The sequence below is a fragment of the Geospiza fortis genome, unplaced genomic scaffold, assembly GCF_000277835.1.
Source record: "Geospiza fortis unplaced genomic scaffold, GeoFor_1.0 scaffold154, whole genome shotgun sequence".
Taxonomy (NCBI): domain Eukaryota; kingdom Metazoa; phylum Chordata; class Aves; order Passeriformes; family Thraupidae; genus Geospiza; species Geospiza fortis.
The window spans coordinates 2,589,728-2,602,638 of record NW_005054397.1 but is presented as its reverse complement, the minus strand read 5'-3'; the positions used below and the strand labels follow the sequence as shown (position 1 = coordinate 2,602,638).

The following is a 12,911-nucleotide window of genomic DNA, read 5'->3' as shown; positions in this document are numbered from 1 at the left end:
GATACAGCACTAAGGGAAACATCCCTTCCTCTGTGAAAAAAATCACAATGAAACAAAGTAAAATTATCTTGGCAGAAGTCCCAGAATTACAAAAAAAAAAGGAACTTTTTTGATCTGATGAAACACATACCAAACTGCAGCAAATTCAAGCCATCTCTCTCAATGCAATCTTACAGCTAATACATAGAAAGAGAAAACAAAATACTGACAGCTTTTCATGGTTTCTAGAAAGAATGCTCATGCCAAATAATCTAAATGCCAGCACATTAAGTGAAAAATATCCTGTCAATAGACCTTGTTACTGCAAATATCTTATAACTGGGGCTTTTTCTGCCTTTACTTGAACGTCTCACAATCCTGGTATTTAGCTCAGCTCACCCTTCTACACTTCTGTCTATCCATGTAGTTCGTTTTCCTCATCCACTCAAAATCGAGAGCCAATCAAAATTAATCTAAAGTAAGCACTTAAGAACATCTTTATTTTGATATTTATTTGCTTTGTTATCACCAACACTGCCAAAAGTCGTGGCAACTGCTTCTACTTAATGCATCTTTTGAAATATTACACCGTGGAACCACTATCACCAAACAGGGAAGGGACGAGAGACTGTTTTCTACTTTCAACAATATTCCTAGGAAAATATTAAAGCCTGTTAGAAAGTCCAAAGTCCATAAATAGTTGCTGCTGGAAGGACAAAACTTACTGTTCAGGACATTCTCCAGTTTTTGCGTCATGGATCCTTCTACTTTTTCCGTTCCATCCGCTTCCAGTTTTTGATGGATTGCTAGAATAAAGAGTCTAGTTAAAATGCAGAACATTTTAATAGGTGGGAACACATTACATCAAAGAGACACTTTTGAACATTTTAAAAATTAAAAATAAAGTGTTATTTTTCTCTTTAGACACAAAAAAAATACAAACACGCTTCATGGCAGCAGAGCCTAGTGGAAGACAGGGCTTAGAGCCAGACACTGCAGAATTTTAACCATTACTTTGACACAGACTTCCTGTATCTTCTTGAACAAGACAGTAATGCTTAAGGGAAAAAACTCACAAACATATGGACAGAATAATCTGTTAGTTATTATAATCTACATTAGCCATCTTGTACAGGTATTAATTAAAATTTGTATTGTGAAAAGTACCATTTAAACACATAATACTTCTGCTTTCTAAGTCCCTGATGTCACAAAAAAAAATTACCAATAATTTAAGGGTAGAAAGGGAGTCACTGGGAACCTGGATGATCCCAAAATCAAGTGCTAGAACATTCCCCCATCACTTCTCTTCATCTATAAAAAGGCACTCCTAAAATACAATTTAAGAGTTTCTTGAAGCATTAACCATAATCACAATGTTCCTGCGTAATTTTGCTCAAAACAACAGGAAAACAGAGGGAAGGTTTATTTTTTTTTATTATGCTTTTTTTTTAAGATGCTATTTTTCTCCTGTCCTAAAATGCCAAAATCCTGAACTCTTATTTCTGTGGTATTACTAATGGAGGCAGAAATGCACAGTGCCAGCACTAATTTGTTATTTTACTATAATTTACTCTAATATCTTTCACAGGGAGGAGGACACTTACCAGAATAGCCTAATGACACTATCTTATTCTGAAAATATGAACAGTGAATGTAGTGGAGGTAGTCCTTTTTTCTACTTCCCCTCTATCACACAGCCCTCCTTCCCTCTTCTACTGTTCAGCATAACCAGCACAAACCAGTATTTTTCTCTTTTAAAGTATTATACCTGTATAATACGCAGCACATATAAAACAAGATTTCCCTTTCAAGGTTTTAATCTGATAATGTGTAAAATCTGCTCTATCAAATAGCCATCAGCTCCTATTGCTTTAGATATATTTGAGGCTTAAAAAAACCTCCTACTGCTTTCTGCTGGTTCTCAGTAGAATGGAGTGAAGCTAAACTACCCTTGAAAACAGTGATACCCAGTGCTTTGAAAAAAGCAAGTAATGATATATTTTAGTTCAAAACACAGATACAGTTCTGAAAGCAGCCTCTCAATTGTTCGAGTTTATCTTGCTCCAGTTTGTACGGCAGAACAACCCAAGCTCCTCAGCTGGATTCTTTTAAGGTGAAACAACATTAGAAGAAGCACTCCAAGACTACATCTGATGTGCTCAAAGAGATACCTGGAATTCAATCCACTGGGTGAAATTTGAACTAGGTCTGAAATATTGCCATAAACTGCATATACCACCATGCATACAGAGATGCCATTGCCAACTGGTTTCCTGTCCAGTGCCATCCCTATCTGCCCATGCCATGTAGATGGAAGCTCACAACTCAACATGGACAGGAACCCTGGAGCATCAGTCCTACTGTAAGGAGTGAGCAAGGGTGGCTATTCTGAAAGAGAATGGCCCTTTATAGTCTCCAGCCTCTTTCAAAGGAGGAATTTTCATTGGGGGGAGGTAGAGGAGACAGGTGAGTAACACCAGTGTGTAATTAAAAAAAAAAAAAAAAGATAAAAAAGAAGGAAAATTACATTATTCTCAAACACCCAAATTTGACCCTTCAATCCCTTGATCCTACACAAAGAATTACAGGAAGTCTTGCTCCCATGAAAATACAAGAGCAACTCTATTTTCATTCTTAAAGTCATCAGAGGGGAAAAATCTCATTAGGACATCATAATTACTAAGCTAATCAATGCTGAAATGAAACTGACAGATTTTTGCACATTTTAAGGACTGAAATCTATCTGTCTATCTATCTTAGAAGATGGTGTGTTGTTAGCTGCTGCACATATTTTGTGTACAATGGGGACAGCACTTACCAACAAGAATACTTCTACAATTTTATAACAAAAGCATTAGTGGCTCTACTGACATGATTCCAATTCTATGTATCATTTTCAGTCAGAGGCAGCCAATTATTGTAGTGGAATTAACTTTACATACTGAAAAGCAAGTTCAGCAGAACGGCAACCACAACATAAACAGACATTTTAAAGCCAAATGTTGCAAGTACTATTGGAATCACATCAAACTGTAATGATTTTAATTTACATATTTTGAAGTCATTCTATGAAACATACTTTTGAAAGATACTTTAAAAATAGATGTGGATAAAAATCTAAGTTACATACTGCCTCAGAGGTTTTTAAAATTTAGCATTTTGGAACAGTTAATTACATACCACTAATTGCTGACCAATGCAATATCATGTAGCTTCTGAAGGGGGCACACCTAAGCATTTCCAAAAATGAACTGTAATATCTAAACCTCTATCAAAGCATACATACTGGCAACAAAAGATAAAACATGATGAAGACTTTTTTCTTGTACATAAGTTTTGGAAGAGCACTAGCTATCATGTTAGAACCTTCAAAAAGTCTTAAAATGTAGCTTCTTATTATGAAGGTAGCTTATTTAGAAATTATGATGATATTAAATTTAAAATATCATGATCTTTAATCAGTTGCTAAAAGTTAAAATACATCTTCCCAAAGCAATTCTATTTCTCATCTTGTTCAGAAAAGAACATATAATAACAAAATACTACTCCCTCCTCTTCCTTGTAGAAGGCTGAAGGTAATTTCTTTTCACATTGGTAGCTATTGTGCATAGCAACCTGGAAAACAGTATTCAAGAATCCTAGTTTGAAAATTTTGATGTTGGAAACCCAGGAAGAATGGTCCTACTAAATCAATTCAAAACTCACTTTCAGACAGAGAAAAGTATGTCAGTGGGGGAAAAAAATAAAATAAACCAAGGTGTTGAGTTTCAGAAATGTGGAAAGCACTGCAGAGTAGAGAAAAAGGCATATTAAGCATATGTAACTAGGAGTGTAAAAAAAAGGCATTTTTGAACCATTGTCTGAAATAAGGTATTTTAGGACATTCTGTAAAGTCTAAACCTACTAAAATTACTCTGTGTTCACAATATAAATTTGTTATATTTCCTTCTACATGTTTAAGCTACTTTGTTTACTATAGTTTTACACATCATATTCTGATTTAGCAATAGAGAGCACATTCATTGTGTTCCAAGGCTGAGTTACAAAAGAAAAAAAGTCTTAAGTTTCCACAGTGAAAAAGGCTTTCTAATAAAGTCTGAGCTTACTCCATCTGCATAAAATTATTTTGAAAGTGCATGTTCCTTCCACGGAGACCAGAGAAGAAGTTGTTGATTTAGAAGTTTAGACAACCGAAACTATATGCAGTCATGAAAAGGATCTGTAGACCTCATCTTTGAAAAGAATCTAGAGATACTCAAGTTATTTTTTTCTCTTAAAGTGCTAAATCCATCTCATAGTGGGATGATACTGTTTGGGACAACCCTGTTCTCCTGCACCCAAAGCACTTCCTTTTGCTGGATCTAGCAATCACACAGCTGCAGGGCAGCTGCAGCAAGATAATTTGGTGCAAAACTAACTCACTAAGGAAGAAATGTTGCTTTACTGATCAGTGAGCTTGACTCAGCAGCAGCACTGCAGTATAAGGAAAGGAGCATATGGCCAAGGGAAGGTGGAAAGACATCCTACTCTTTCCACACTACCAGTATTTAAGATTACCTTCAAGTGCAATTTCTTACTCTCAACTCATCACTGGCTGCAATAAGAAGAGTAAGGAGGAAATTTTAGGTCTTTGAAGGCTTGAAGTAGAGGATGGATGGGATTTTTCTTGAACTGACAGTTACCCTGGATTTACCTGACACAAACTATACAAGTTAGAAAAGCAGTTGGAAACCTAGCAGAATCTGTTCCTTATTTTTAGGAGTTTTACTGTAAGAAGCATACATACATAAATAAAAATGAGGAAAGGCTATATCTGGATTTTTCAACTAAGGTCAGATAATTAACTGTATTTTGTATCATCTTTGCCACTAAGTGCACACGTTTCCCTAAACCAGGATATTTAAAGGCTTGCAAACTTCACAGCTGAAGGCAGATACTGATTAAAAATAGTGGAGAAACTAAGTTCAAAACTCACAACCTCTGCAACTAAATGCACCAGAACACATGCAAAGTTTAATCTGGCAAATAAGCCAATATACAGGCTTTGTATTAAAATAAACTGCAATTAATTAATTGCTACTTGTGTTGAAAACAATCTTATTTAATCTAAGAAAGGCTATGAGGTTTTTTGTTAGATTTATGATAACCATGAATCTAGTAAATTAAACCACACTTGCCAGGATCACACAGCTTTTCATTTGCAAATTTCGTACTTGATTTCCTCATTAGATATTTTTAAAATTTATTTTGAGATAGGCACCAGGTGTGGCATTCTCAAAAGTTCCTCAGCCTCTCAGCTCAAAGAAACACAGATGAACATTTTCTACCATTTTCTGACTAAAGGATGGCTAGAAATGCATTTGGCATATCTGAAAATCTTACTCATTTTCATAGAATTGCGGTTAAAGAAAAAAGTACTTGAAATAAATCACATCCTTTTAGTCAGATGCAGAAATCAGGAGGGGAAAAAATACAAGAAGTGCAAGGCCAACTCAGAAAAGTATTTAAGAAGATCTGATGTGGTAACTAAGAACCTGGCACCAAAGAACAGTAATGGAGGAACGAAGAACACGTCAGAACATAGCCAGCATTCATGCCTAATGCATGAATATAAATGCCTTTGGTTTCCTTTATAGGAAGATTAACAATTTTTTGTAATTTTAGCAAAATATAAGAAGGTCATTGATGAGGAGAGCATCCCTATGTAAGGTAAAAAATGTTCTGAATAGATTTAACAGGACTGCAGGACTGCATACTGCATATAAAGAGGAAAGTAATAAAGACAGCATGCCATGAATGGAGCTCCTAATACATTACTCTATGAAAATCTAAAAAAAAAAAAAAAAGAAGTATTTTTTAACTTTGGCCATTGGTTAATAGTGCTAAGTCTAGTTTGGTTTGGTCATTCCTGCAGTGTCCCTTGAGAATTTTAGGTATTTTTGTATTGGCATAGCAAACTCAGCTTTGTTTTGGTTAACATTATTAATCCTAGCAAAAATGACAAAATATTGAACTAAATGCAGTATTGTCTTAAGTTGCCTTTTTGTGTTTTGTTTCTCTAGCATTTACTTCCTCAAGCTTGTTTATCCAACACAGTGGAAAAAAATCAAAGAAAATGGACAGAATTAACATGATATTTTAAGGTAATTGAAGCACAGTGCTAGGAAGGGAGGCTTTATTGATACATAACCCCCAAAAATTTTAGTCTAAAAAGATTATGAGACCAGACAACTTGTTCTCAGATAGACTTATATTAAAGCAAGTCTGATATGTCTGGGCAAATATCTTGGAAATAGACAGGAAAATGTGGCTTATTATTCTGCCTATGGATGCACTAAAAATTCCAGGACTGGATCCAGACCTTCGCCAGAACACTTCAGAATTAAACAGTACAGAAATGCTATTCTCTCTTCACTGGCACTAACTTTCTGCCTGTGTGAAAGGTAAAAATAGTAAAAATAAAAGAAGCTTTTAAATGTTGCATATAAAAGGTGGTATGGAAATCAAAATGGAATAATGTAGCATGAAATTAGGTGAGTTTATGGCTTGCAGGATAAATCTGGATGAAATTTAATCATAGGTAACTTTTTTGCACACTTGCAATCAATTGCAGAATTAGCTGTTTGAAAATTGCAATTGCAAAATGTATTTCTCTTTCTACATGCTTTACTATTTTTCAAATTCAAACAAAAGAGTTAACCTACCAGAAAAAAACCGCAACAAGTTCATAAAATATGACAGCCACAGAGTAACTATAAACTGTCAAAATTATATCCCCTTAGAGAAATTCTGCCAGTAATTAGCTCACATCTCTAAAACAGTAACTGATGAAGAAGATACACGAGCAGCTAGCATAAAAGCAGAGCTTGGACAGAGAATTTTCACTATGATCTGTGACAATTGTTGCTGTTTTCCACATTTTCTAATCAAATTTTCTCTTGCTTGAGACAAAAATACCCCAACTCCCTACACAATACCATGCTAGGATCTGTGCCAAAGGAAAGTTAAGCCTTTTATCAATTGTGATAACTTTTGCTTTTATAAAACTGCATTAAGGTAACAATTGGTCTGCTACAAAAATTGACCCTAAGAACTGCATGAAGAGGAAGCATTCACCCGAGACTAAACTATCTACCACCACTCACATACTTTATGGCACCCCTTTGTCGGGTCATCTTTCTCTCAGAATACATTTCTCATTTTAATGTCCTTCTTGTTATCTAGTGCTGAAAGATCAGAACACAAGTTTTCAACAAGCAAAATTAAATTAAGTTTAATTTAGCATGGGTATTTTTAGAATGCCTAATTTAGCACATCTATTTTTTAATTTTGAATGCTGAGGAGGGCTATAAATGTAAAGAAAAATATGAAGCAATGACAGTGCTTATCCTTCTCATTCAGCTTTTGTCTGTAAGGGTAGCACAAAGATGATTCAAGTATTCAGATAGGAGGACCCACTTGGAAAGCTAGACAGTGAGCAGAGAGCACATCAGCTATTGCTTCATGATGACTACATGGAGGCATGATTATAATTCTTTACTTGAAATAATGTAACCTGCACCTGCTATGGGGCACACACATGCAGGGGAACTGCCACTCTGAAGTGACTGGTATGCTCTCAGATATGTATCTGATACATGCAGTATCATCTTTTTATTCTTGCCAGCTTGTTTCCATGGCCCTAGTCTTTCTTATGCTCTATCAATTATAATCTTTAAAATCACTAGCTGTAACAGCAAAATGTTCTCACCCTGAAAAGACAATATTCTATCACTTGAAGTAGGAGGAGGAGGATAACATTAATAGACACACATCACACAGAGAAGTAGAAACACAGCTATTCCAGACATTTCAAGTCACCTGTACAACATTTACGTAGCAGTCATATATTTGAATTTGATTTACTCAAATTCATAGGTTCACCAAAAATCTATACTATTTGAAAAAATATACACAAGAGTAAAGTAAAGCAAAAGTGTGAATTAGATTTCCTACAAAACAGCAATGTGAGAACAGCAAAACCTGGTATACCACCCCAATCCCACATTACCAAGCAAAACCAGTCATGTACTAGCATTTAACTGGAAAAAAGAAAACCATTTCAAAATTAATCATCAATCTAGTTTGCAAACAGAATCACTAATGAAAAATTGGGTTGGCTCTATATAATCTCTTTAAATTCAAATATAACAAAATTCCTCAAAATTTGGAAGTGAAGGGACACATTTATGACAGACTAGCATCAGTTTTTAGCTTCTCAATTTTCCAGTCTGACTCAGAATTGAATATAGCTCAGGTGATATTTTTGGTTTTACTTTAGGAGAAAATGAATTTAACAGACATAATGGCAGCAGCACAGCCTGAATCCAACCCTGGATCACTAACATGCTCATACTAGAATGAGCCTTAGGGAACGAACTGTAAAAATAGTCTAGAGAAAGAAAAAAAACCAAAACCAAATAAAAGAAACGGGCATTGGCCAGATTGGGATCATTGCAGCCAGGTAATTTCAGCCACACCACCCTAGCTTATGTATTAAGAAAGGTAGTTGACAAAAGGCCAACTATAATCCTAGGTCCCTATCATGCAGGTATTCCCACAGGCCACATATCTCAATAGGAATGGAAAAGGGAAAAAAGGAACAGTGCTGTAAAAGCCAGTAGTGCTTCTTTTGTACAGACTTTTTCCTGAAAATCACGAAAAGTGTGTTTGTAGTTGTAATTGCAAAAAAACCTGTTGCCATGGCAAACTGGAGAGCCAAATCTAAACCTCAAATTTGCTCATGATATCTGTGTTTTAAAGACATTACAGCACCTTCTTTACCTGCCAAGAGAGATGTCATACTTACATGTTTTTGTATAAGTGAGTGACTGAAGTAGTCATTTCACTATTTTTTTCCTGTCATTTAAATAAGAAGAAACTGCAGCCTTAGGTTCATTGCAAAGAGCATTTCAGAAAAAAATATACTGGAAGAAAATTAATTTGCTAACTTTCCTAACAACTTCTGTGTGGGACCTGATTTGCTCATGGCGGTAAAATACGTCTTAACTACAAACACTTAAACAGGCACCCTTTTAGGAATGCTACTTTCTAGGTTGCAATTAGAGTTCCAGGAAATGAACCAGCTGAACTCCCCGACACTGACAAGTAGGTCAAGTTGAGATAAACCCTGCTCCCCTCAGCTCAGTTTACAGCTCCCTTCGGCTGACGAAACAAACTTCCTGTTGAATATCTCCTCTGCAGAGTCACTGTCAAACTGTCAGCCAAGCTAACAGGCAGAGAAACATGGGGATCTGATAAGGCTATTCTATTTTCCCAGAAATTAAACCAAACAAGGATGGGTTCTGGTCTATTTGAGCTCTTATTTTCTTAGCAAACAGCTTCTAAATCACAAAATACAATAAACATCTAAGGACTGTTTTTAATGCTTTCCATTGCTTATTTATGAAAACATTAATAGTAATTTAAATGTGTAATAGAGTCTGATAGTACACTTAAGATCAGACAGAATTTACTCATCCTAACTAATGAAAAATGTTGCACAATAATCAGTAATTCAGGGTTTCCTTAATCAAGGTAAATATACATTTGCAACAAACAGTGTTAAATGTATGAGTTTTAAAAAACATGTACAAAAGGTGTAGAGGAGTATGAAGTAACTAGAGAAGCAAGTGTAATACCTCCTAATGTGATCCTCCTATGAAAATTTATCCTGTACTAATTTTGGGAGACTTAAGAGAAATAACTGCTCACAAGTAGCTCTGTTCTATAACTACAGTGCATCAGACCTGCAGTTTATGAAGCATAACCACTGGGGTTAGAAGATGGGTTCTAAGATACCTGAAGGGGAACATTGAGAGTCTAAATTTTTGCCCTCAAAAAACCATATCTTTAGAAAATAAATTAGATTTTAGAAATCTTCCCAAAGCAAGAGAGTTAAAAAATATCTAAAACAAAATGAACTAGCTCAGAAAATTTAAATCATATTGGAAGACAGACAAAATGTAAGGGTGTTCCCTTAAGTCACTTTTCATCTGTGACAGTTGTATGCTCAGCATCAAATAACAAAAGTTTGTAGAACAATGGCTATGTCCCTAAGAGCCTGTGCTGAAACAATTGTTCAGCTTTCAAATATAAACTACTACTCACTTCAGCTTTGTTGAAACCCATACAAAATCTAGTTGCACTTCTTTTAAAAGGAGAAAATAAAACATAAAAATTTACCCTTAGGTGTGTAAGGGCAAGAAAGTGCCATCACATCATCTTGCACACTCACTGTCTAGCCAGATTATATTTTTAATGTATTGTTCTTTTGTTAAAAAGCTTGAATTTGATAACTACATAATGAACAATTAATGGGGGTTTGTTTGCTTGGGGGTTTTTGTTCAGTGGTTTGTTGTTGTTGGTTCTTTAAAATCTTCATCTGAGCTGTTTCTCTAGAACAATGCTAATAATGCTTACTCTTAATTCTCAGCATCTTTCATTTGAGACAACTATAGTGATCAAATGTTCGGGAGAAAGCTTTGACATTTGGCAGTAGGGCTGGATGATGGCACCAAAGAAGTCCTTTTTTTCTTCTTGCTACTGGAAGCAACATCCAGCTGAACAGTTGATTGTACCTATCACAAGTTTAAGTCTTAAAAAAGTTATGCAATTTTTCCAGCTATACTCTTCCAAAAATATCCTGCATCAGGAAGAACAGGCAAATACGTAGTTCTGCATTCAAAACTGAAATTCATATGCAGTAAGAGTGGGTTTATTGACAGAAAAGAAGCAAAAATCCTTCTGCACATGTACTTAGGATGACATTTCAACAGAGAAATGTGTATTAAAATGCTAGAGAAGGCAGCTGTGACCCATACTGCATCCTCATTAAGAGTTCATCAACAGCAACAAGGTCATTCTTCCATGATACCACTTTAATTCACTGTTAAAGCTGAAAGTCTGCTTCCTTTTGAGCACTAAGGGGAGATTACTGAGGGCAAGACAAAGCCAAGCCATTTTGGTATAGTCACAGACAAAAAGTGACATCGAGAACCACTTCAGTCATCCCAAGTTTAAGTTCATAATTTAGCTAAAGGACTGCACTGATATTTTAGGTAAAAATAACACTGATAAAGGTAAAAGATGCAAAACAATATTACAGCTTATAATTTTTTTAAATTGAGACTATAGTAGCTAATGAAATAAATGAGGCTGCTTTCCCTAACATTATTTTATTTATATCTCTCACATTACTACTTGCTTGTTGACCTCCTAATTTATCAAAAAATCAGTCTCCAAAGGCAAAATGCTATTAAGAGGTGGAACAAAAGAAAATTACTCAGTTGTGCTCAGCTTTTCTAAAACCTCACAACGTTTACGGTTTGCCTTATCTTTCTTCAAATCCTACTAGTATTTGCTGACCCAAAAATAATCTTACAAGGTAATACTGTTAGCACTACTTTTTCTCCATAGTAGCAACTTCTTGAAAACAGAACTCTCAGTCTTTCAGAATATGTGATATTCCATATGCAAAGCATATTTGGTTGTGAAAAACAAGCCACATTTCAATATTTATTTGGGATTATGTTTGAGACAATTTAAGAAAAAAAACAGAATTTCAGTATTTTCAAGATGTGTAAGAATTACAAGGAAAGCCTATTATTTTTTCTCAGCATTTAGTGAAAACTCAGCTTAAAAAAGTGAAACAATGCCAAGTAATGGTTCTTCTTAGAGTCTTTTCCTATGAGTACCACCACATTCTTCAGATTTTCTGCTAAATTCTTCAATACTTTTGTTATTGAACTTTGTTAGATTTTGGCCAAAGGGGTCAATGACCAGGATGGATAATCAGCATAGTGGTAAATGACAAACCATATTGGGGATGGTTTCCTGGGCACTGTTGCTGTCTCACCCAGACCAGAGCCTCACTAGACAGGACTACAGTAGCCCACAGTGAGGTTTGACCTGCGAGACATTTGATGCTTTAAGAGTGAGTCTGTGTGTGTCTATGTACAGTAAACATATATACATATAAATGGCAACTGTGATAATCTCACTAGTGTGCTGCATTCTGCCAATGGCAAGCAGAACAGAAAGGCTCTGATCTCCCAAAGTAACAAGTGTCTGGGTATTCATATAAATATTACCACTTGACTGTTGAATAAGGCATCATAAAATCAAATCTTTTCTGTTGCTATAGTTTGCAAGCCATTTTAATATTAACTCCAGTTTCACACTTCTCTTTCTTGCATTTGTGGTCTAAGCAATTTCATCAAATGCCTTTAATTCCTGTAAGATACCATTGGTAACATCTTTTGCAAATAAATCAAATAAAGCAGCTAGCCAGTTCTAGTTTGTGACCAACACAGCACAGATTTTTCTCTTCACGGACTGTGAAGAGAAACAGTATTTTTAGTATTAAATTCAACCACATATGCACATATTTTCTTTTATACTGTATTTAGTAAGTGCAAAGCATCTTTACCTGACAGAGCATCTTGTGCTTCAAAAAATGTGCTGAGACCTCCCTTGACATAAGCTAGACTCCCTTCGTTTTTCTTATTGGCTTGTTTCTTCAAATTCACAACAGCTGTTTTGAGCTGATCAAAACTGAAAACAAACAAGAAAACCTCAGAGAGATTTAAACAATAAGGTCAGCTAATAAATAAACAGAACAAACTATTTGGAAAATAAAGCCACTTACTTTCAGAACAACTAGCAGGGGCAAAGTAATTGTAATGAGTGTGCATTTCAATAATGAGAGTTGATTCTTAGTCCAAAGATCTCAGTATTTTAGTTTCAACCCTAAATAGGAGGGCTCCTATCACTTGTGATGGAAGGGATTTCTTCATAATACAACCTGGTCAAGATATTTCTTCTATCTGTACTATATTAAATAGGTGAGAGTAGAATTCGCTACACATTGTACACAGTAGATTAACAAC

The 12,911-nt window shown here is 35.3% G+C and overlaps 1 protein-coding gene across 1 annotated transcript in view; it reads right to left on the bottom strand.

Moving 5' to 3' along the window:
* The window catches only part of EXOC2 (exocyst complex component 2), a 115,767-nt gene that overhangs the window by 79,426 nt on the left and 23,430 nt on the right, over positions 1–12,911 (bottom strand). The window contains exons 6-7 of the mRNA XM_005425835.2: positions 12,452–12,576; positions 705–785 (exon numbers count right to left, since the gene is read on the bottom strand). Coding sequence (XP_005425892.1) covers positions 705–785; positions 12,452–12,576 — 206 coding nt within the window. The remainder of the gene's footprint in view (positions 1–704; positions 786–12,451; positions 12,577–12,911) is intronic.